The following is a 23,415-nucleotide window of genomic DNA, read 5'->3' on the forward strand; positions in this document are numbered from 1 at the left end:
CCTTCCCCTGGCCGGCGGCCCTGACCTCCCTTTTTCCCCTCCCCCCACAATGGACCTCAATCGCCAGCCAGGCCGAGGTTCCCCACCCATGCACAAATTTCTGCACCAGGTCTCTATCTATATAAAAGGCTAATATGCTAAGTATCCTTCCCACCTTCCGACCGGTCACTGTGATGCACACTGACCACCAGGGCACAGATGCTCAATGCAGGAGCTGCCATGACGTGCACAGAGAAATGACACCGTGGACCTGGCACCCAGAAAGCAACATTCAGCTTCCCCCAAGTGGGACACATGCCCTGCCACCATCCTGGAGCGACAGCCCACCAAATCGCAGCTGATGCTGCCAAGACCCCATGGCGCAAAATGCAGCCCATAGCCCAGCCCGGAAATGGTCGCTGTGAGTGCCAGATAATGACATCAGGTAGCAATGCCCAGCTTCCTCTCCCTAGTGACTAGCTTCCTTGGAGTTCCAGGAACACAGGTGGAAACATTTCACACTTTAACCAAATGTCTGTGAAGCGTTTTCCCGTGCCTCATCTCATTTGATCCTCACAGAAGTCCTGGAGTAGGTAGATAGGAGACTCAGTAGAATCCTATTTTCTTTTCATTAGCCGGAAAATGGAGAATTAGAAAGCTTAGAAACTTGACCCGACTGAAAAGAAGTAAGAAATGATGGACCTTGAAAATGACTTCAGGTTTTCTCACTGCACAGAATATAGTCAGACACTGCTACAGTTTAATATTTTACCCTTTGTTCTCCCTGTGTGATCTACAATAATAATCTGCGTTGTGTTGGTATTTACTGCTGTGTTGCTGATAATTACCTGAAAGAGAAGTTGGGGTGCTTCACTGAGCTGGAAAAAGTTTAGCTAAATCAGAAAGCAGGTCTAATGAAGCAAGTTTATTCTATGTCTATAAAAGGCTAAGTTGACTCATGCATGCACGGTACATATAAAGCTCTTGCTGGTGCCAAACACATGTGTGTGTTTTCATCTGTCATTGTCGATCATAAATTTGGTTGACACTTCTATTATAGAGAAAGGGCGAATAGCGATATTAAAATATTTCTTCCAATTAATTTCCTTTCAATGTGCAGGAATTTGTGCACCGGCCACTAGTGTTTTATAAAACGCGCTATCCAAACGATAGGCCCAGTCACATGTGCTCCTGGGCCCTGGAAACCTGGCTGGTGCGAGTGAGGAGCTAAAGTTTAAATGTTAATTAATTAAATAGCCACGTGTGGTTTTTCCCACCTTATTGCACAGCTAGCTACAGATGAGAGCCGTTAGAGGGCTCTTTAGGATATAAACAGTTGGCTTTTCAGAATTTTCTTGAGTGAAATGTTCTTCCAGTTCCTTATTTCTGTGCAGGGTATGTACTGTTTGGTGTGCAGGGAGGCATATTGTCCCTATCTTGGAGAAAAATACACAGAGGAAATTTAAACAAGCACAGTAAAGACAACATAGACAGACAAGTAACAGCACAATATGCTTTAATATTAATAAAAAGGTGAATTATACCAAGTGTAGAGGAGTCAGAGGGACAGTCTCTTCAGGAGCAGGAGGTGCGGGGACTGGGCACGCTGCCCGTGTGCAGGGCACAGAGAAGGAGGGGATTCCCGGTGGAGGCCCAGGACAATGAAGCCAGTAGTTCAGGAACCTGACAGGTGTGAGCAGGCTCAGTGGGAGGCTGACTGGCTGCAGTACGAGGTGGTTTGGAAAATGGGATCACCTGTATCACATACAGCTATAGCTGCCTCTGAATTCATGGCTGAAAACCTGGATGCAGCTCTCAGGCAGGGAAACGTGGGCATTATTGGAAAATGCAGCACTAGGGGAATGTAATCAGAGTTTCACTGCAGGAGAAGAGCCCTGGCAGGTGTGATGAGCACAGAAACGAGTCAGGAAGCCCACACTCGCCTAGGCGGGAAGCACAGGTTTTGGCGGGAGGGGGCCATGGAGGTGGCAGCATGTAGGGCACGTGGCACGTGGTGCTGCATGTGAGAAGGTGACTGTGGAGGCACTCAGAGCGTCAGAGTAAGGTGGGCTGAACAGTAGCACTTGTGGGTGGAAGCGAGTCCAGCCAAGTGCCCAGGTAGTGGCGAGAGATGGGGAGGAAGGTGTTCTAGCCTGAGCCCTGAGTGACCTGGAGACTTCAGGGGGAAGCAGCCACTGGACAGGCACCTGGCTGTCAAGCCATTGCTGGAATTAGTCGCTGTTTACACATTTCAGTGCGGCATTAAAATTTAGCTTGGCCCTGGCCGGGTAGCCCAGGTGGTGAGAGCATTGTCCCCATTATGCCAAGGTTGTGGGTTCGATCCCCAGTCAGGGCACATACAAGAAGTGACCAATGGATACATAAGTAGAACAGCAAGTCGATGTTTATCTCCCCCCACCCCGCCCCTCTAAAATTAATCAATAAAAAAACCCTACCTTTAACCAACACTTCATCTGAAAACTTGAGTGTGTTTTATGTGAGGACTGGAGCATTTTTAATGTTAGCCATCACATGACCTGTAAGCTTCAGCAGAATGATCATTGGCACCAGTGTCACGTGTGTAATAGGAGTTTATTGAACCTCCTCCCGACAGTTCCCATCCCCACCGTCCCCAGTCGCTGCTAACTCTGATCTTTTCTTTGTAGAGTGAGCAAAAGCAAACATGACCAACAACTGGTCTGAGAACCCGGGCCCAATGCAGTGTGTCTGGGGAATGAAACTTCTATCGGTTGTTGCCCAGTGAGCTGGGTAATAAACTAAAACACTTTCTCTCTCTCTAGAACTGGAAGTGGAAAGTTAGACTTGTCCCAGCCATTTTCCGCTGATAGTCTTCGTCAAACCGCTCGTTCTGAGCCACGGTGAAGTGATTCCTCCAGTCTCCAACGGCCCCTGAAAGAGGTGTTGGAGTCAGAGCTGCTCAGGACTGTGCTCTCTGCCCTGCTCTTGGGTGTGACGTTCCTCCTGCCAGCCTGTCCCTTAAGGGAAGAGGACGTCTGTCTGATTGTGGGGCCAGGAGAGCCTGCTACCCCTGAGCCACGTTGTGGTGGGGGTGGGGACCTCACGTTAAAACCGCAGGCCTGGGGGCTTTCCTGTCTTTTCCCTGCCCTCTTGCATGACAGGCAGCATCGAGCTACCTACACAGTGGATGCTTTGCTCCATTGGACTGAAGTCAGCATTTCCACCTTATCATCTAGAACTCTGGAGGGGAGTGAGATAAGGCATTGGGTTTAAACACTAAACCTTACTCTCTAGTTGTGGCTAAACGTTGATTTCATTTCATCTGTGGTCTCTTAAATACTCCTTCCCCCAGCATCATTTATTATGGACCTTGTTTTTCTTATCCATGGAAACCTCCCCACAGGCCCTGGGGTCCTCGACAGTTCTTTTAGAGTCTTGACCAACAGAGAGAGAACCACCTTTTCTCATGAACGGAGAGACCGAGTGGTCCATGACCTCAGTGGGGACTGTCGAGTAGTTTGCCATGGGATTTTGCTTCATGACATCAAACGAAGTGTGATAGGCAATTTTATCTAGGACGTTGTCATCCAGCTTTTTTCCAATAAATTCTCCCAGCTTCCGAATTTCATGCTTTGGGTTCTGTGATCAGAGTGAAAAGAAACGTGAAGATTTGATATAAAATAGTTTTTAAAATATTGCATTGAATTAATAATATTGATATGTAACATAAAATAATAAATAATCCTGCCTCACAAATGCTCAACTTTCCAGAAATGACTCATTTTAATACGGTGACACAGATTTTTACAAATTAACTGTAATTATCAAGCTTTTCCTGTTCTGAGATGGAAGCACCGCTGAGGATGATGTGCAGTGTGCGGGGAATGCTGCACTAAACTTATTTCCAAATGTCCTGCTCGGGCAGTTACTGGAGGGTCTTGGTCGGCCACGTGTCCAGCAGGGAGTCCGTAGCCGAGTGATGAGTCCAGGGTCCAAGGTGTAGTAGTCCTTATTCAGTGATTAGAGCCCCTACCTGTGAACTGAAGAGTCACGGGTTCGATTCTGCTCAGGGGCACGTACCTCAGTTGCAGGCTGGATCCTTGGCCCAAGTCAAGGCAGGTGTGGGAAGCAGCCAATCCATGTGTCTCTCACATCGATGTTTCTCTTTCTCCCTCTCCCTTCCACCCTCTCAGAAAGCCAATGGGAAAAAAAAAACCATACACTTGGGTGAGGATTAACAACAACAACAAAAAGTGCTTAATTTAATTGGCCTCCTACAGACTAGGGATCAGCAAGAGTGCTGAAAACTGTGAGCTTTGTGTGATTGCATTCAGGGAATATTCCAGAATATGACCACAGAACATGCAAAAGGTTTTAGGAACTCTGAGGTTAGACTACCTGTGTATTAGAATACTAGAAATGTAATAAACTATTTGTTTTAAAAAACCATAGAGTGCAATTTAAAACAAAACAAAACAAAATAAGAATATAGACACGGGGAACAAACTGGGGTTGCAAGGGGCAGGGCAGGGCTGGGAGGAGTGGGTGAGGGGTCAGAGGTACAGACTCGCAGCTGTCTGCTCAGTCAGTCAGGGGTGTCTGTGCAGCAGGCGGCTGTGGTTAATGATACTGTGTTGCATACCTGAAAGTCGAGGAGCAAGTAGATCTTAAAGTTCCAACTACAGGAAATAGTTATAACTCTATTTGGTGCAGATGTTAAGTAGACTTACTGTGGTGCTCATTTTGCAAGGAGTACAAATATCAAGTCATCCTGTTGTATACCTGAAACTAACACTATATTACACATCAATGATCTCAATTAAAAACATAGAAAACGATGCTTTTTTCACTCTCGATATTTTATATCTGGCAATAAAGCCAGAATTTGAATTCAATAATTCTGACTCTAAATCATTAGTATTTTCCCATTATATCATTTCTTAAACTGTTCTTGAAATTGATGTTCCTCAATGAAAAAAGTGTGTTAGAAAAGCGTTTCCCTCCTAAGCAGAATGTAAAATAGATGTGCTGGAAGGCGGGCGAGGGACCAGCAGCAGGAGCTGCGGGAGACGTGCGAGGCAGGAGCCAGGACAGCCGGGGGCATTTCGCACGGGGCAGCTACCTCCAGTGAAATGAAGCCATTCTTGCTCCCTTTCACTCTGCGAGGCCCTGATGTGCCCCCACGCTGTGATGTAATATTTCATGGTCAAATAGGAACACTGCTGCCCCTCACCATCTTCAGGTCCTCGTAGAAGAGGTAGAGGATGCGGTGTTGGTCTCTGGCTTCCCACCATCCTTTCACGTGGTCGTGCCATGAGCCCCAGCACACTGCAAGACAGGGCAGGGCCAGGGCGTGGGATGGGGGGAAAGGGAGTGGGCCAGGGCCAGGGGAATGGGACGGGTCTAGGGGAATGGGACGGGAGAAAGGGAGTGGGACGGGCCCAGGGAATGAGGTGGGGCCAGGAGGTCCCTGCTCACCAGCTGACAGTCCACGGAGGAGTGAGCTCCCAGTGTCAGGTGGGGATCCCCTCACATCCAAGAAGGCAGGCCCCATGGGTACTCAGGAAATGGCCCTTTTTATGGTGTTTGAGGCTTAGAAAGGGGTTCAGAGCAGAAGGTTCATACCTTTCCCAGTCAGAAAGCTCTCAAAATACTCTTCCCAGGTCCCTGGGGCCGGAAGCGCTTTATTCATCCTGTGGAAATGGTAGTAAGACACCAGGTTGTCCTTGGGGTTTCTCGCCACATAGATTATCTGGGAAGGGGGGAGAGAAATAGCCTATGAGGCCGCTGCGCGATGGTTATCGCCCACAAGCTACGTCCATCCGTCCATCCTTCTGGACAGGGTCTTTGGGATGCTGATCCCGGTGAGGTGGGTGTGGGAGATGGAAAGCTCATAGCCGTGTGCACGCAGTTGTGGTGAAGAGGTGAGCCCTTTAATAGTGAAGTGCTTTCGGAGGAAATAGAGTGAAGACCAGAGCATAACTCAGAGCTCCTGCCGCTGTTTACCTTACAGTTTTTCTCCAGGAAAGACGGAGGCAGTAATTGGAAGGGAAGGTGTGTTTTCAGGGTCCGTGGCGAGGGCATCGCATTAGCTTGTTCCAAGCCTGTAAAATGATTTTGATCATTTCCCACTATTGTTCTCTGTGCTTCAAAACACTGCTGTGTTCATTGTTACCACCTCAGGGCCAACTGGACAAGGTAAGGCAACTCTGTGCTCTGACCTGCGAGGATGTGTCTAACCTGTGAATTAATGTTCTGGCTTGAACAATGTCTAACCATTACAAACAGCAAACCAAACGAATAAGAACCCAAAAAATCCAAACCTGTTGACCAGGAAGTCACTGAGGCTCCTCCTGGTGGAGTAAAATTAATGTCTAATTGGAGGATCAAAATTTACCTTCCTTCCGTATAAGCAGTGACTCGTTAGAAGAAATGGCTGTAGTACAGCATTGGCCTGATACAGTGTTTTGAAAAGACAGAGTCACAAAACCCATCATTACTTGTGCGAATGTCTGGAGTTGTGAGAGGCTATTTGACAGCATTCTGAGCCTGCATTTAGGAGTGCAATCAAGTGAGGTTATTCCACACTCACCCGATCCTATGGACGGGATGACCCATTCGATGAAAGGAAACCGCACGTGAGTAGGTGCTCGTTGAGTTCTGTCAACATCACCATCATTTAGTATGAAGTCCACTATCTCCTGAGTCCACGTTGTCCCTTGTTAAGCAGGAGGTGGAGATGAGTAGACCGTTAGTGTACTATATCCTTAAGATGGTCAAGTGCATGTTAGACATCTGTGTGCATTGTGAAACCAGATTTATGATGGAATTGAGAAAACATCATTCTTTATACCTTGTTTTACCATAGTATGATTTTTTTGTTTGTTTGTTTTTTTACAGAGTGGAAGAGAGAGGGATAGAGAGTTAGAAACATCGATGAGAGAGAATCATCGATCAGCTGCCTCCTGCACACCCCCTACTAGGGATGTGCCCGCAACCAAGGTACATGCCCTTGACCGGAATCGAACCTGGGACCCTTGAGTCCGCAGGCCGACGCTCTATCCACTGAGCCAAACCGGTTTCGGCCATAGTATGATTTTTATGAAAAGGCTACAGTGTGCAGTAGACTTATGTGTGCAGTTCATTGTTTCCTGCCTCAGCCATTCCCTGGGAGCTGTCCTGTTGACTGAGCTGCACTGTTCCTTAGGAGAACAGCTCTCCGATCCTGCCTGCAGATTTTGAGGGCTGCTGAGCCGGTCAGCAATGCAGAACCCCAGTTCCCCTAATCGTCCCCAAATCAGCCTGGGTCCCTTTCCTGCTCACTCACACAGAGTGGCTTTGGTACAAGGCCCATAAGGAAGGCCTGCCTTGGGAACAAATCCATCAACAAGTCTAGAGCCCGTGCATTCTTTGCTGAGGAGGTAAAAAGAAATGTGCATCACTGGAAGAATTAAACACTTAAAACTTGTTTCAGTTTCAGTTTCCACTGCGATTTGCTATAGCCCTCACTGCCCAGCCAGCAGCCCTCCACTCAAAGATCATCTCTTTACTTCCCTATAAATGCATTTCCCCGCCCCCTCCCGGCTCCCCTGCTCCGTCCCACCTGCTTTAGGGTAGGTGCAGATGAGCAGGTCGTCAGGCCTGGCCTGGAAGTCCCAGATCTGGTCCCAGTTGTCGCAGGTGGGCGTGGGTTGAAGGATTCCCTTCACGTAGTCCACAGTTATGCGCTCTGTCCCATCACATTTCAACTCCTCCATTCTGTTCAAGGTCATTGGTGTCAGGAGTCAGAGTGCTATTCCCACAGGCTGCGGGCTCTCGGTCAGCACAGAGCTGTGGCCTGATACCCTCCAGGCAGCGCCCTCTGACCTCAGCCCTCCTGGGAGCCTGTGTGCTAGGAAGGGAAAAGCCACTGGCCTGCTGGTCCCGCCAGGAGCCAGGCCTGTTGTTTGGGACTTTGCACTCAGGCACCTCCTGGCCTCGGCCCTCCCCCAGCTGCAACACTCCAGGCCTCTCCAATCCGGAGCGCTGGGTGCTGCTGGCCCTGCCCTCCGCTTCCTGGCCTCGGCCCTCCCCCAACTGCAACACCCAGGGCCTCACCCATCCGGAGCGCTGGGTGCTGCTGGCCCTGCCCTCTGGCATCAGTGCAGCAAGGGTCAGTGCCAGGTCTCCTGTGTCATCTCTGTGTTCACAGAATTAGGCACAGATAGGCCAGCTGTATCTGGAAGGTCTACACTGAGTGAAGAGTTGGAGAGGATCTGCCTGTGGGATTACAGTATTGAGCAGCTTCCCTGATGGCTGGAGGGCAGAGACCTAAAGGCTCCTCAGGGTTTTAAAGAATAAAACAGACTGGCCTATGAGAGAAGGTTCCTTCCTGCTGGGGGCCGTTTGGTGTTCATACCAACAAGAGTCTCTTCAGGGCTCTTAGCACAGTTTGTCTCAAAAGCAAACGAGTAGCAGGGGGGTTGTGTTAGGACTCGCCCCATCTGCTTCCTCCTTCTTGGGGCTCGTTTCCCTCACAGCCTCCGGCTTGTCTGGGCCCCCGGCTCCTCTCCCGGGAGCAGCCTGGCTCTTGTGGGAGCTGCTTTCCTCCTTCTCCCTCCTGGCCCACCCTCTTCCTGGCTGACCAGCTACACAGAGGCCAGGCTCCTCTCCATTGTTCCTTTCGATGCTGAGTGCTATTGGTCACCAACTAACTTTCCTGCCTTCCTGTGATGCAATAGAACAGACATCTCTCTGCTCCTTGTTTCTTTTCCTTACACAGAACTCCTAACCTTTGGAAGTTCCTGTGGTTGGAGTGCCCTTGGTTATTCATAAGGAGGCCCATTCCACCATACCTGGGCGTATGCTAAAGAGCGGGGCCAGGGGCCCTGGGATAGTCTCCCAGCTGGAGCAAGTGGGCTGGCCACACCAGGAAGACAGTGCATGATGAGGGTGGGAACTTTTTCAGGCCCATCCCCAACCTGCAGGGAGGGGAGAGGGGCTAAGGCCCCAAGAAAGCTCTGGCCACTGAAGCATCAGTGGGTGGTGAGCACGTGATGTTCTCAGGGGTGTGGGGGGAAAACGACATGCCCAGTGCCATGAGGAAAGGGCCTGGACACTCTCTGCCCCTCTCCCCAGACCTTGAACTATGCACCTCCCCACTAGACTGCTCCCGACCGCATCCTCATGGTAAAGCTGTGAGCATGGTGCCTCTGTGATCCCTGTGATCCTGCTGGTGGATTAGTGAACTAGGGGGTCACGGGAACTCCCGCATGAGAGCTGGTTGGTCATCGGTGCGGGTGAGCCTGGGGCTGGCTGACACCACAGATGGGCAGTCTGTGAGCAACTGTCCTTGACGTATGGGGTCTGCACACCGGCAGGTGGTCGGTGCCGATTGAATGGAATTAGGACCCTGGTTGGCGTCGGGGATTGCTGTTGGCATCCCAGCAACCCTCAACGGCTCTCAGAATCCATTCTGTCCCCAGAAGTCAGGAAGTTCTGTTCTTGCTTAAATCCTCCCCCCAAACCTTCACAAGCTCCCGTGAGGGCCTTCGTGCAGAGGCCTCCCTGTACCCAGGCTAAGCCTCACCCGCTGCCTCTCAAGGGGCAGCTCCAAGGCCATGCCTGCCTGGCAGCAGCTCCCTCTGGGGTTGCAGACACCACGTCTCTCTGGCGTGCTCATTGGCTCTGCAGGTCATGCATGTTGAGTTCTTTGGCTTCCTTCTCGGCTGCTCTAATGTCTTCCCGCCATGCCCCCTCTCTGAGAGGCCCCCCTGAACTCAGGTCCCCATGCAGGTCCCACCTCCTTTCCTTCGAGGATGTTTCCCGACATGGCTGTGTGAGTGGGCATGGCACTTGCTTATTGCAGTCTACACGGTTCAGTTGTGCAGCATTATACAGTCCAGCTGTGTTGCAGTCACTCCAAAGTCCAGCTCCCGTTTGTTACCGTACAGATGGCCCTTTACATGTTTCACCCTCTTGCACTCCAGCCCCAACCCCAGCCCCAGGCCCAGCCCCTGATCTGTTGTCTGCCTCTATGAGTTTGTTCGTTTGTTTTTGGTTTTCTTTTTAAAAATATACCATGAATGAGTGAGATCATATGACATTTGCTTTAGCTTTTCTTTTTTTAATTTATCTTTATTGTTGAAAGTATTGTAGATTTCCCTTTAATTATTTTTTAACCATTGACCCCCTCTAACCCGCACCTGCACTTATCAGGCCTTCACCACTCTATTGTCTGTGTCCATGGGCTATGCATACCTGTATATATAAAAGGCTAAGTGTCCATCCATCCGACTGGTAGCTATGACACACACTGACAACCAGGGGGCAGATGTATCACGCAGGAGCTGTCATGATGCGCACTGCCCATTTAAAAATAAACAGCACCACGGACCTGGCGCTGACAAACCAACACTCGGCTTCTCCCAAGTGTGACACAGACCCCGCCACCACCCTGGAGCGACACCCCAGCAAATTGCAGCTGACACTGCCAAGACCCCATGGTACAAAATACGGCCCACAGCCCAGCCCCACTCAGAAACGGCACTGTAGGTGCCAGGTAACAATGTCACATAGCAACGCCTGGCTTCCTCTCCCTAGCGACTAGCCTTCTTGCAGTTTCTTCAGCCCAAGGACACAACTTCCTTTATAGCCAGGTGCAAACATTTTACAGTTCAACCAAATGTCTGTGAAGCATTTTCACGTGCGTCATCTCATTTGATCCTCACAGAAGTCCTGGAGTAGGTAGATAGGAGACTATGGAATACTATTTTCTTTTCATTAGCCAGAAAATGGAAATTTAGAAAGTTTAGAAACTTGACCCGACTGAAGAGATTTAAGAAATGGTGGACCTTGGAAGTGACTTCAGGTTTTCTCACTGCACAGAATATAGTCAAACACTGCTGCAGTTAAATATTTTACCCTTTGTTCTCCCTGTGTGATCTACAATAATAATCTGCTTTGTGTTGATATTTACTGCTGTATTACTGACAATTACCTGAAAGAGAAGTTGGGATGCTTTACTGGGCTGGAAAAGTTTTAGCTACATCTCAAAGCAGGTCTAATGAAGCAAGTTTATTCTATATATATAAAAGGCTAAGTTGACTCATGCATGTGCGGTACATACAAAGCTCTTGCTGGTGCCAATCACGTGTGTTTCGATCTGTCATTGTCGATTGTGAATTTGGTTGACATTTCTATTATAGAGAAAGGGCGAATAGCGATATTAAAATACTTCTTCTAATTAATTTCCTTTCAATATGCATGAATCTGTGCACCGGGACACTAATATGACTATAATATCACTAGAGGCCCGGTGCACGAAATTCGTGCATGGGGGTGAGGGGGGGGTGTCCCTCAGCCCTGTCTTGGCCTGCAAAGACACCAGCATCCCTCACCCCGGCCTCTAGCCAGAGGTTCCTCCCCTCCTTCTGCACAGCCTCTGGGAAGATGCTTGTCCTGGGGCCTCCTCAGGGCCCTGGCCCACGACGCCCTGCAGTTCAGGTACTCGGGGGCTTGGGCTTTCAGATCTGGCTTCCTCACCTGGCATGGTGAGCATCAGCTGCCATGGGAGCCTTGCCTTAGGAGTCACCCCCTTGGACCATACTACTTGCGAGTGTGTGGGGGAGGGTGGCCTCGGTGGCAGTGATTTGATGTCTGTAGCATGCCCGCTGACACCCACCACCGCGGCGCCACACTGGTCCCGTCTGGACTGCTGGCAGGGGGCTTCCAGTCTGCCACTGGGGCTGATGGGCTGCGACTGGGGGCTGCAGGTGGAGGACCCCGGCACCCATAGGGCTGTCAGCATCAGGAACTGGAAAGATCTATTTTTCTGGTTCCTCCCCTGCCGCGCGGATGCTGAGCTCCGGGCCCCACAGGCCCATTCATTCCTGCCGCACGGCCGGCCGGGGCGGGGACATGGGCGTGCAGTGCCGGAGGCCCTTTCACTCCCGCCGCACAGCTGGCCGGGGCAGGGACGTGGGCGCGCGACCCCGGAGGCCCGTTCACTTCCGCCGCACGGCCAGCCGGGGCTGGGACGTGGGCTTGCTGCCCCAGAGGCCCCTTCTGTGCCGCAGCACAGCCATGGTGCAGACACTGAGCTCGCGCAGCCACTGGCGACGCGAGCTCAGCGTCCTGCCGGCCCCATTCAGTCCCCGCTCAGTGGCGCAGCAGCCAATGGCATTGGCGGGAGGCGCGGGGGGCGGGGACTCGCGAGTCCCGCGCCTCCTGCCAGCCCAATCGGCCACCCCGGCCACCCTGAGTCCCGCCCCCCCCGTGCCTCCCACCCAATCGTGGGCATAGCGAAGGTACGGTCAATTTGCATATTACCCTTTTATTATGTAGGATTACCCAACCACCCGACTCCAGCCTTCCCTCTGAGGTTTGAGGGTCTGTTCTGTGCTTCTATGTCTCTGAATCTGTTCATCAGTTTATTTTGTTCATTAGATTCCACATTTGAGTGAGATTGTGTAATACTTGCCTTTCTCTGACTGGCTTATTTTGTTCAGCATAATGCTCTCCAGACTCCTCCATGCTGTTGCAAATGGTAAGAGTTCTTTCTCACAGCTGCATAGTATTGCACCTCCTGGTGGGAATCATGAAAACATGACACAGACCGAACCCCAGAGAAGACACATTTGTTTCTTTCTGGGGAGAGGTCAGAGCACTGCCTTCTGTGTACCTCTCCCGATGTTTTAAAAACAAACTGTGTGAGAATGTGTGTTGCAACTCCAAGTGTATGTTGACATAGTCCTTAGTGACATGGGACTTGGTGCCCAAAACTTGAGTTCTCACGTTGGGTTTCATAAATTGGAAGTGCTTATGCTGCCCATCATGAAGCCCAGTGTCAGCGAGAACACGAAAGTGGGAACAGACTTACAGGTCTCTGTTCTCCATCCCCTGCCCCAAGCCCGTGGAGGGCAGGGCCTGTGTCTAGTTGCCCCTCTAAGCGCTGCATCCACAATGTCACTTGTGCCTTGTTAATGAAAGTGTCATCTTGGGCTGGTATCCTCTCGCTCTGTGTGACCTGCCTCGGCACCCCTGGCCTAGCAGCCTCGGAGCCACTCCATCCACGGCCAGAGGAACCCTGGCACAGGAGGCCGCAGCACTTTCCAGGTGTGGCTCAGAGACGAGAACAGAACGCTGAGTCTGGGCAGAGCTGGCAGGGGGTCTTGGGAGCCGAAGAAGCCAGGAGAGGCTGTGGGTGTATAAGGATGAGTCATTATTGCTGAACCAGTGGCCACATAGCCATCAGACAGAACAGTCCAAACAGCCAAGTCCATGCAGGCAGGCAGCAGACACCGGCTGGTGAACATACCTCTTCCCCATAAAGCAGCATCCATCCCTGTACCCACAGCTGTAGCTGGGCAGCCGCTCGCTGCCTCCTAGACTCACCTCCTCACGTCATAGGGCACCCTCCCAGCTGCTCTCTCCACCAGGCTTCTCACTCCATCCCAGCTGCTCTCTCCACCAGGCTTCTCACTCCATCCCAGCTGCTCTCTCCAGCAGACTTCTCACTCCATCCCAGCTGCTCTCTCCAGCAGACTTCTCACTCCATCCCAGCTGCTCTCTCCAGCAGACTTCTAACTCCAGCCAACTAGACTGGTCAGTACCCACTATTTACACAAAGAAGGCTTCGTGCCAACAGTGACGTCAATCACACTGGCCACAGAAGGGCACAGTGTACCGTGTGTCCTTGCACCCGCTCATGGTATGTTGGCCTGATAAGGATTCCCAGGCTTAGAGTCCTGAACATCCCGTTGAGGCGCATGCCCAGCGCGGCCTGTGGCCATTGTGGTGTATTGACAACAAGGCATCTGTGCTCCACTGGCCTTGACTATCCAGGGACCTGGCATGGTTCTCATACCGGGCATGTGCCCTGACTGGAAATTGAACCATGACCCCCTGGTTCATAGGTCAACACTCAACCACTGAGCCACACTGGCTGGGCGTAATATTTTTTAAAATAAATTTATCAACCAGGTAATATTTTGGCATTGAGAGGAGAAGTAATTTCTCTAAAATGATAGATGTCTGTTTATACCTATTGTAGAGTGCTACTCTACCCCTTCAAGTTGGGAGGTTACCAGCATTAATTAATTAATCGCTTAATTTAATTACATATTGAACCTGGGCAAGGCTCTGCCCAGCCCGGAAATCACCTGCTGGCTTCTTCCATCTGATGGCAGAGCTGATGCCGTGCACAGTCCGGCTTTCCCGAGCCCCTCTGTGTGCTCTGGCTCCAGCCCCGCCACTCTGGGTGCTGCCTCCGCTCCTACCGCACAGCTGATTGGGGGGTGGGGGGCAGGCTGGTCAGGGTCTCTCCTGGGCATTGACGCACAAATACAGAAAGAAGTTGTCAGTCTGTCGTGAGAATGGCCCATAAAGCTAACTAGTGAGAAGGCGGAAAACGGGCAAGAAGGTTCTCTTAGTGCCTGTGTGTGGCCTCTGAGAGTTCTATCTGAGACAACAGCAACACAAACAAGGCAGACACAGCCCCGCCGTTTTACTCAGGGGTTAGAGCATGGCTGCAGGCTCAGGGTCTCGGGTGCAATTCCAGACAAGGGCACTTACCTCATTGCAGGCTCGATCCTCGGCACGGTTAGGGCAAGTGCAAGAGGCAACCAACCAAAGTGTCTTTCTCACATTGTGTTTCCCTCTGTCTCCCCCTGCCTTCCACCCTCTAAAAATCAAGGGGGAAAATATCCTTGGGTGAGGATTACCCCAAATATAAGAGAATTAGGGGTGGAAAGCAGGACAAAAATGAACCTAAAAGCTTTACTTCTCTCAATGGACTGGAATTAAAGTTAATGAAAACTGTTTCTCTTTTTGTCTTGACTCCTAATGCACCCAGCCTGGGTTCTGACCAACCCTGGGGACTTCTCATTAGCCTTTGTTTGGGTGTAGGTATCTCTTGCTATACATGGTGCCTTTGGAACTTCTACTGAAACACAATAATATGGTCCCAGCCCCTCGCATGTGGAGGTGAACGCCTGTGGAGCTGTGCATCCTGGGAAGGGAGTGCAGGTGCCTGCTGGGGACTGAGCCCACAGGACAGGGGAGTGACTCTCCCGCAGAGGGTGGGCTCAGTGGGAGACTGAGAAGTTGGACAGTGGTCAGAGTTCCTGCAGATGAGAGGCCTCCATGCAATCCGTGGTGATCAGGTCAGCTCAGGGTTCAGGACGCACATGGCTGAACGTGAGGACGTCCACCTTTGTGATCTTGGCGACACCACATGAGCCGCAGAGCTGGTATGCTCCCCCCGCGCCCCCCCCGCCCCCCGTCTCCGAGCGTCCCACACCTGCACACGCTTTGTTGTGGGTGGAATTAGGACCCAGGTGGCTTGGAGAGTCCCGTTTCTTTTCCTGTTTACTAATGAGCTTTTCCTTCTCTGTTCACCGGTTTTTCTTACCTTTTGTTTCTCTGGAACTGCCTGGTCATGGCAGGTGCGGGTGTCCCGCCCAAGCCCTGGGGGTGCTTCCTAGTGGATGCAGGCCCAGCCCAGCGGCTGGCCGCAGGTGCCTCACTCATGCTCAGCCTCCAGCCTCCTGCCCCTCTGCCTCAGGGTGCCCGCCGGGAGTGAAATAGGCTCCTTCGCTCCCCACCCTGGGCCGCAGCCTCCAGGCAGAACATCTGCTGAAGGCCCGGCCCCCCTCTCCCTCCCCCAGTTATTTCCCTGACCCACACTCCTGTGTGATCCTTCCCCTTGGTCATGCTTCCTCCTTCCTCCTAATCGCGTGCCCAGGAGCCCTGACCTCCGCTCCTGCTTCCAGGGAATCTGCCTGAAAAACTGGTGCACCTACCGCTTGCAGCGAAAATGGATGCTTCAAAGTAAAACACATTTTTTCTCTCATTTTGGACTTTTCCTCTAGTTCCTGATATTAGCCGTAGCTTCTGAGCTTTATGAGAGCATGAGTGACTAATGTGTCTCATTCGTTTAGAATTAACTGGTGACTGCTATGGAAAGAGATCTAGCACTGTTACAGAGAACTGGAATACATCAAGCAATGCTCGGAGAGTTTGGAGTCACACTTTATTATTATTACGTGCAGGCCCAGAGAAAAATGCCTTTCAAATTCTGGGCAAAGCTACAAGCAGATCTTCCCTTTTTATTAAAGAGCCAGCCCTCTGTGTGCTTAGTGGTTATCTGGCTGCTGGCCTTGAAAATAATACAGTTCAATCCAATTAAAAAATACACCTGGCATGGCATTGAGAGCATGGGCGTATCTACCGTATTTTCCGGCGTATAAGATGACTGGGCATATAAGACGACCCCCAACTCTTCCAGTTAAAATATAGAGTTTGGGATATACCCTCCCTATAAGATGACACCCAGCGTATAAGACGACCCCCGACTTTTGAGATTTTCCTGGGTTAAAAAGTCGTCTTATACGCCGGAAAATACGGTAGTCTCTGGCCTACAAGATCAGACGGCTAAGTTTATCTTCCTCATATTCAAGCAGGCTAGAAAGCAAAGTTATTTTTTTTTAGAATAAGAGGCCATCTAAAAAAATAGCAGAGAATTCCAAACAGTCGTTTTACAAAATAGGGGTTAACCTTCTCAGCACTTGGCCATGGGGGAGGGGGGGGAAGAGAGATCTGCTCCCCTCTCTCCTGAATGCCCCCCCCCCGCCCCTTTTGGGCTTTGCTGTTGAAGAACTACTCCCCTGGGTCTTGAAGGGTCCCTGGGCCTTAGCGAACCACTGAATGATGTGACCTTGTGAGGTTTTAGAAATACAGTTGACCCTTAAACAATGCAAGGGTCAGGGGCGCCTACCCCCGAGCAAACACCTGCATTGACTTCTGATCCCTCCAAGCCAACTCCCAGTTGCCTGCTGTTGACGGGAGCCTTACCAATAACAGTCAAGTTGTTGCAGAAGACCAAGAAGACCAAGGACGCTTCTGAGGAAGTTGGAGGGACACTATTTAATAACGCCAGCGGACTCAAGACTCAAGGAACAGCCTTCCAAATCTGAGTGAAGGAACACGCATGGGGTCCTCCCTTATATCTCCCTCCCTGTGATCTTTGTCCCACAAGCATGGATTATGCTTCCGGTCCTTTTCTCGGGCCTTGCAAGAAGGCCCCCAGGTGTTGAGGGTCTCCAGGCCATATCTGGTGGTCTGGCCTGGCGTCAGAGTTAGGAGCCTTCCCTCTGGCCAGTGCACTGTCCACATTCCAATGGCCTTTGTAACCGGTTCTGCAAGACCAGTGTCTGGGAAAGAGGCAGTGACTTAATTATAGGCTATCAGAAATATACACTGAGCTTACTGGCCTGGATTCAGATCACTAGCCCCAAATATCAGGGTTACATTGGAATTAGCCCTTTTTGCCTCCTCAAAGTAACGCACATTTTGTATGTTACATGTTACAGACTGTGTTCTTCCAATAAAGTGAGTGAGAGGAAAATGTTATTAACCAGGTAACTGCTTATACGTTCAAAACAGAAACCATCCCCACTGTGTCTGTAGACGCTTATGCGTACAAAGAGTTAAGAAAATCATAAGGAAGAGAAGATATTTTATAAAAAGCTGGGTATACGTGGACCTGCCCAGGTCACACCAGGTTTGCTGCAAGGTCACCTGTAAATGGTTAAGTAGGCAGCCTGCGCAGCGGTGATGGGGAGGGGACCTGCCTGTGCGGGCCGGATGCAGCACCAGTGGCCAGGGCATGGCTGCCGGGAGATGCCCGGTCACGTCCCTGGTTTCCTCCTATTTCTGTGGCTCCATCCCACGGGGCTTTTTCTTCTCTATTGAAACTATCAAAACAGGAGTTTTTAGGCATGAAAAAGACAGGTTTAGGAACTTTCAGAAATTTTAGAAATTAAGGGGACCATGACAAAAATACAGGGCTGCAAAGTAGCAGAAGGTATATTTCCATAGAATGGGGAAGCTGAAAAGCTGTACCAGGTGCATTTCCATAGAATTAGGGAGCTGGAAACAGCTGAAGATCTATATTTACAAAATAAAGGGAAGGAGCCCCTCATCCAGAATGAGAAGAAAGCCCAGGGGGAATAGGAAAACAATAAGGAACCCCTGTGAGGTTCCACCTTTGACCTCAGAAGTTACTATAGTAACCAGTCCAAGGAAATTGTGACCAATCAGGGGAGATATCAAGGCACCAGGATCTGCAGCCTTTATAGGCCGCAGGGAAAAGGGACTCAATGGGACTCTTCCCCTCCCCACGCAGGAGTCTGTGCTGTGAGAGTCTCTCCCCTCCCCACGCGGGAGTCTGCATTTGTTCTTCAATACATTTCCACCTTTGCTATGCCACCTTCCATCTGTGGGTTCATTCTTCGACTCCGATGGACAAAGAGCCCAGGAACCATCCTGCCCAGGGGGACTCCGCCTGTTCCAGTCCAAACTCCCGCTTCTCTATGACCTAGTGCCCCTCTCAGCCCAGGAAGTGAGCACCATAGTGAAGGAGTTAGAGCAGAATTAGGTGGAGAGGTGGGGGTGGGAGAGGGAGGAATGGGCTGAAACAAACGGAAAATGTGTTTTGCAGGAAACAGGATGCAGAAAAACATGAGGGATAGCAGAAACACAGGGTGCTTTGAAACAAGGATGTTTTTCTTGCAAGTGACAAACAATGTTGCAAAAAGGCCAGGAACCAATCAGAGAGCGCCGCAGCAGGGAGCAGCTGATACTAGAGGCCAGCAGAAGGCTGGGGGCAGCCCATGTGAATCTCCCTCTGGGAGATAAGACCCTGGGACAATTCCTGCTCACAGTTCCCATATCAACAGTTTGTTTGAAATACAGTCACCTGGGCCCATGCTACAGTTCTAGCCTTTAGGGGAAGGGCAGCTATAAGAATGGAATCTGTTGTTTAATAAGCTACGCACATAAAAGACTAAGTGGCTGTCCGACCAACGGTAGCTATGATGCGCACTGACCACCTGGGGGCAGACGCTCAAAGCAAGAGCTGCCGAGCTGCAGTGACTTGGCAGCGGTGTTTCTCAGGTGATGCACCCCGGAACTGGAGAGGAGGGAGCCCGATTTCTTGCAGGGCCGTGCATTTCCACCCTCGGCCATGGGTTATGTTGTTGCTGGGGCACTGTGGGCCCTGAACCTGGTTTACTGCTGAGCTGCGGTGACAGTAGACACCCTTCGAGCTGCTGCACCGCCCCAGGTGCGCTGGCCAGGGAGGGACCACGGGAGGTTGGCCCCAGGGCGTGTCCAGCCCATCTCACCCAGTGCCACCCCACCAGCCACCTTCTAACTAGTTTCCTTTCAATGTGCATGAATCCATGCACCGGCCACTAGTTCACTGTGTTAGCTGTAGAAAAGCGATTGTTCTTGCAGATCCTGGGGCACTGGGGGACGTGCTGCAAGAAGACAAGCAGGGCTCTAAACATAAGGCATCGGGAGCCCAGGGCGGGCCGTTACTCAGAGAAGAAGATACATTTTAAATGCAGGTCAAAGGCAGGGCCTATCTCAAGGGAGATCGCATGCTTGGCCCATCTTTGCAGGTTCCCGGGCCCATCTTTGCGGGTTCCCGGGCCCATCTTTGCGGGTTCCCGGGCCCATCTTTGCGGGTTCCCGGGCCCATCTTTGCGGGTTCCCGGGCCCATCTTTGCGGGTTCCCGGGCCCATCTTTGCGGGTTCCCGGGCCCATCTTTGCGGGTTCCCGGGCCCATTTTTGCGGGTTCCCGGGCCCATCTTTGCGGGTTCCCGGGCCCATCTTTGCGGGTTCCCGGGCCCATCTTTGCGGGTTCCCGGGCCCATTTTTGCGGGTTCCTGGGCCCATCTTTGCAAGGAGGATGGTGGAAAACAGACCCTGTGACTCACTAGTGTTATTCTTTTCCCACCCTCTCTAACCCTATGGTAGGGGCTGGTTTGAAATGAAATGTCAGAGCGGTTTCTTTCAGGGTATTATGCCTGCTGCTCTCGGATCGAGGGCCATTTGAGTAAAACACCACAAAGATTCAGCTTTGTCTCTTCACATTGACTCACTCAGGTAGCGAGGGGTAGCAAGGGCCTCCCTGTCCGTGTCACTGCTGGCTGCACCTTCCTGGGGGAAGGAGCCTTGTTTGTCACCTTTTGATGCTTCCCTTTTCCCAGCATGAGTAAGGCACTCAGTACATGCCTGTCATCAAGTGAATGGAGTTGGTCTTTTTTCTAGGTAGGATTGTATTGTACTTTTCAATTCAAATTATAACAGAAGATGGGAAGAGGCTATGTAGACGGAACAAATTCTTAAATGTATATTGCGTATTACATGCTGTGTATTGAGGTTAATCTGAACACTCACAACCGCAGAGAGAGGAGGGAAATGCTGGATATTGGTGCTGGGTAAATGCAGTCACATTGGGCTCATCCAAATGAGCAAATCATACATTGAAGAGTAAGAATGTCCAGGGCATTGTTCACAGCCCTCCAGGAGGTTGCGGAAGCTGCCAGCGGCCTGTGGAGCAGCATGCTCCTCTGCCTCACAGAGCCTGGTGAGAGCGGGTCTCATTCCCACGCTCTAGTTTCTAGAGCTCCATGCAGAACGACAGCGGGTGCCAGCCTTGTTCTTCTCAAGGTGCTCGTTACACTGCTTGTTCTGAGCTTCAGTGAACTGACTTTTCCATACTCCCAGGACTCCTGAGAAGAGCAGCGTAAGTAATATTTTCATGAATTTTGACCATTTTTTGTTTGGGTAATCCCTTTCCTCCCAATACTTACATTTCTCCCATAACATCAGCTCATCGTCCTGCTGCATTGAATGAGAAGTGAAGCTACAGGTCATACTCCCCAGGGCACAGTGAGGCCCTTGTGAGCAGAGAGCCATGCTCTGAGCACTGGGGATGGGCTGCAATCCAGGTCCTGGTTCTCTTACTCTCGGCTTTGCACCCTGACCTCTCTCACCCACAGTCCTTTGTGGCCCCTCAGGACACCTTGTTGCAGAAGACCAAGAAGACCAAGGATGCTTCTGAGGAAGTAGGAGGGGCACTGTTTAATAACGCCAGCGGACTCAGGGAACAGCCTTCCAAATCTGAGTGAAGGAACACGCATGGGGCCCTCCCTTTTATCTCCCTCCCTGTGCTCTTTGTCCCACAAGCATGGATCATGCTTCCGGTCCTTTTCTCGGGCCTTGCAAGAAGGCCCCTAGGTGTTGAGGGTCTCCAGGCCATATCTGGTGGTCTGGCCTGGCGTCAGAGTTAGGAGCCTTCCCTCTGGCCAGTGCACTGTCCACATTCCAATGGCCTCTGTAACCGGTTCTGCAAGACCAGTGTCTGGGAAAGAGGTAGTGACTTAATCATAGGTCATCAGGAATGTACACCGAGCTTACTGGCCTGGACTCACATCACTAGCCCCAAATATCAGGGTTACATTGGAATTAGCCCTTTTTGCCTCCTCAACCTCACAGTCTATTTAAGTTCACTGGATCTCGTTTTCTTGTCTTCTCTTTCCGGATCGCTGAGCACTGATGTAAGTGGCTGCCTCCTCAGAGTAGCTTTATTCAGGCAGAATTCATAGTTGAATACAAGTGAGAATTCTCCTTTCCAACCTGAATTATCATTGCTGTTAACATATGAATAAGTTCAAGCAATCTATACTAATAAAGGGGTAATATGCTAATTAGATTGGATGTCTTCCAGACGTCCTTTCTGACATTTTTCTAGACAAAGCCACAGTGGCTGCAAAGGCTGAGGGCCGGCAGCTGTGGTGGCTGTGAGGGCCAGTCCAGCGCTGAGGTCCCTTTTGCAGAGGCCATGGGAGAAGGTGCCACAGGAGAAGGCAGAGGAAGAATGTGGCAGTTAGGCAGTTAGGGAGATCAGGCCAGGAGGGGAGAGCAGTTAGGCAGTTATGGGGATCAGGCCAGGAGGGGAGCAGTTAGGGGCATCAGGCAGGCAGGCAGGTGAGCAGTTAGGAGCCAGTGGCTCTGGATTGTGATAGGGATCCCAGATTGGAGAGAGTGCAGGCTGGGCTGGGGGACGCCCCCCTCCCCCATGCATGAATTTCATGCACTGGGCCTCTAGTCTATCTATATAAAAGGCTAATATGCTAAGTGTCTTTCCCACCTTCCCACTGGTCGGGTCACTATGACAACTTGCTTTATAACCAAGTGGAAACACTTTATACTTTAAACAAATGTCTGTGAAGTGTTTTCCTGTGCCTCATCTCATTTGATCCTCACAGAAGTCCTGGAGTAGGTAGATAGGAAACTTGGTGGAATCCTATTTTCTTTTCATTAGCCAGAAAATGGAGATTTAGAAAGTTTAGAAACTTGATCCAACTGAAGAGATGTAAGAAATCGGGATGTTGAAAATGACTTCAGGTTTTGTCACTGCACAGAATATAGTCAGACACTGCTGCAGTTAAATATTTTATCCTTTGTTCTCCCTGCGTAATCCACAATAATAATCTGCTTTGTGTTGATATTTACTGCTGTGTTGCTAACAATTACCTGAAAGAGAAGTTGGGGTGCTTCACTGAGCTGGAAAAAGTTTAGCCAAATCAGAAAGCAGGTCTAATGAAGCAAGTTTATTCTATATATATAAAAGGCTAAGTGGACTCGTGCATGCGCGATACATATAAAGCTCTCTCTGGTGCCAGTCGCATGCATATGTTTCCATCTGTCATTGTTGATCGTGAATTTGGTTGACACTTCTATTATAGAGAAAGGGCGAATAACGTTATTAAAATATTTCTTCTAATTAATTTCCTTTCAATGTGCATGAATTCATGCACTGGGCCACTAGTATAATATAAAGGAGTGATAGGGTTGTTTAACTTTGGTTCATGCTTATGCAATAGAGTATTCATTCATATTTTTAGCTTCAATAACTAAAAATGGTCATAGATACCATAGAAAGCGATTTCTCTCCTGATTGCTCCATGCTATCTGATTCATTTAAGCCAAGCATGTCAAACTTGCAGCCTGTGGGCCACATGCGGCCCAAAATGAATATTTTTGTGGCCCAGCCAATATAAAGGTATGTAAGAAACGTTTTAATAAAAATGTAGTAACTTAACTTTTACAATATTCTGTTATACATAACTAGGGGCCTAGTGCACGAATCCATGCACCTTGAAAGGAACTGTGGCCACAAGGCTGCGGTGGGCACAGGGGTGGGTCTTGGCCCATCCTCCACGACCCCGCCCAGCCCCTCCCGCTGCAGCCCAGGTCCCCTCTCTGCCGCAGCCCCACTCCTGCCTCCAGCTCTCACACCCACTGATGGCGCCGGCCCCACTCGCACCTGCAGCCAGCACTAGCAGCGGGTGCGAGTGGGGCCGTCGCCAGCAGCGGGTGTGAGTGGTGGCTGCCAGGCCCAATAGCCCTTCAGGAGCGGGGGAAGGTGGAGAAGCCCTCAGGGGTCATCAGGGCTGGCAGCCGCTGCTCACACCCCTTGATGACACAGAGCGATTGGGGCTGGCGCTGGGGGCCAGCAGCGGGTGCAAGTGGGGCTGGTGCCAGCAGCAGGTGCGAGCACTGGGCAGGACCTTGGCGCCTAGGAGCAAAGAATTTTCAGTAACCACCAGAGGCTCACCCAG

General features: G+C 50.7%; 1 protein-coding gene and 1 long non-coding RNA gene across 5 annotated transcripts in view; one reads left to right on the plus strand and one right to left on the minus strand.

Annotated features, from left to right (window-relative positions):
* LOC307111782 overlaps positions 1-23,415 on the plus strand; it is a 52,037-nt gene that overhangs the window by 14,283 nt on the left and 14,339 nt on the right. The gene's annotated exons all lie outside the window — the stretch shown is intronic.
* On the minus strand, positions 1,543-14,609 carry LOC307111939 (sulfotransferase 1C4-like). Of its 3 annotated transcripts, XM_079792215.1 has the most exons (9): positions 13,333-14,609; positions 8,056-13,135; positions 7,562-7,716; positions 6,551-6,676; positions 5,965-6,062; positions 5,584-5,710; positions 5,192-5,286; positions 3,417-3,597; positions 1,543-2,889 (listed from the first exon to the last, which is right to left on the minus strand). In XM_079792215.1, exons 3-9 carry the CDS (start codon positions 7,713-7,715, stop codon positions 2,777-2,779), a joined length of 894 nt encoding a protein of 297 aa, XP_079648341.1. In that variant the 5' UTR covers position 7,716; positions 8,056-13,135; positions 13,333-14,609; the 3' UTR covers positions 1,543-2,776. The 3 variants fall into 3 exon arrangements, with proteins under 3 accessions (XP_079648341.1, XP_079648340.1, XP_079648339.1); XM_079792214.1 differs by lacking the exon at positions 13,333-14,609 and having other exon boundaries at positions 8,056-13,326; XM_079792213.1 differs by lacking the exons at positions 8,056-13,135; positions 13,333-14,609 and having other exon boundaries at positions 1,544-2,889; positions 7,562-7,967.

This window comes from Cnephaeus nilssonii (genome assembly GCF_951640355.1).
Source record: "Cnephaeus nilssonii genome assembly, chromosome: 15".
Lineage (NCBI taxonomy): Eukaryota > Metazoa > Chordata > Mammalia > Chiroptera > Vespertilionidae > Cnephaeus > Cnephaeus nilssonii.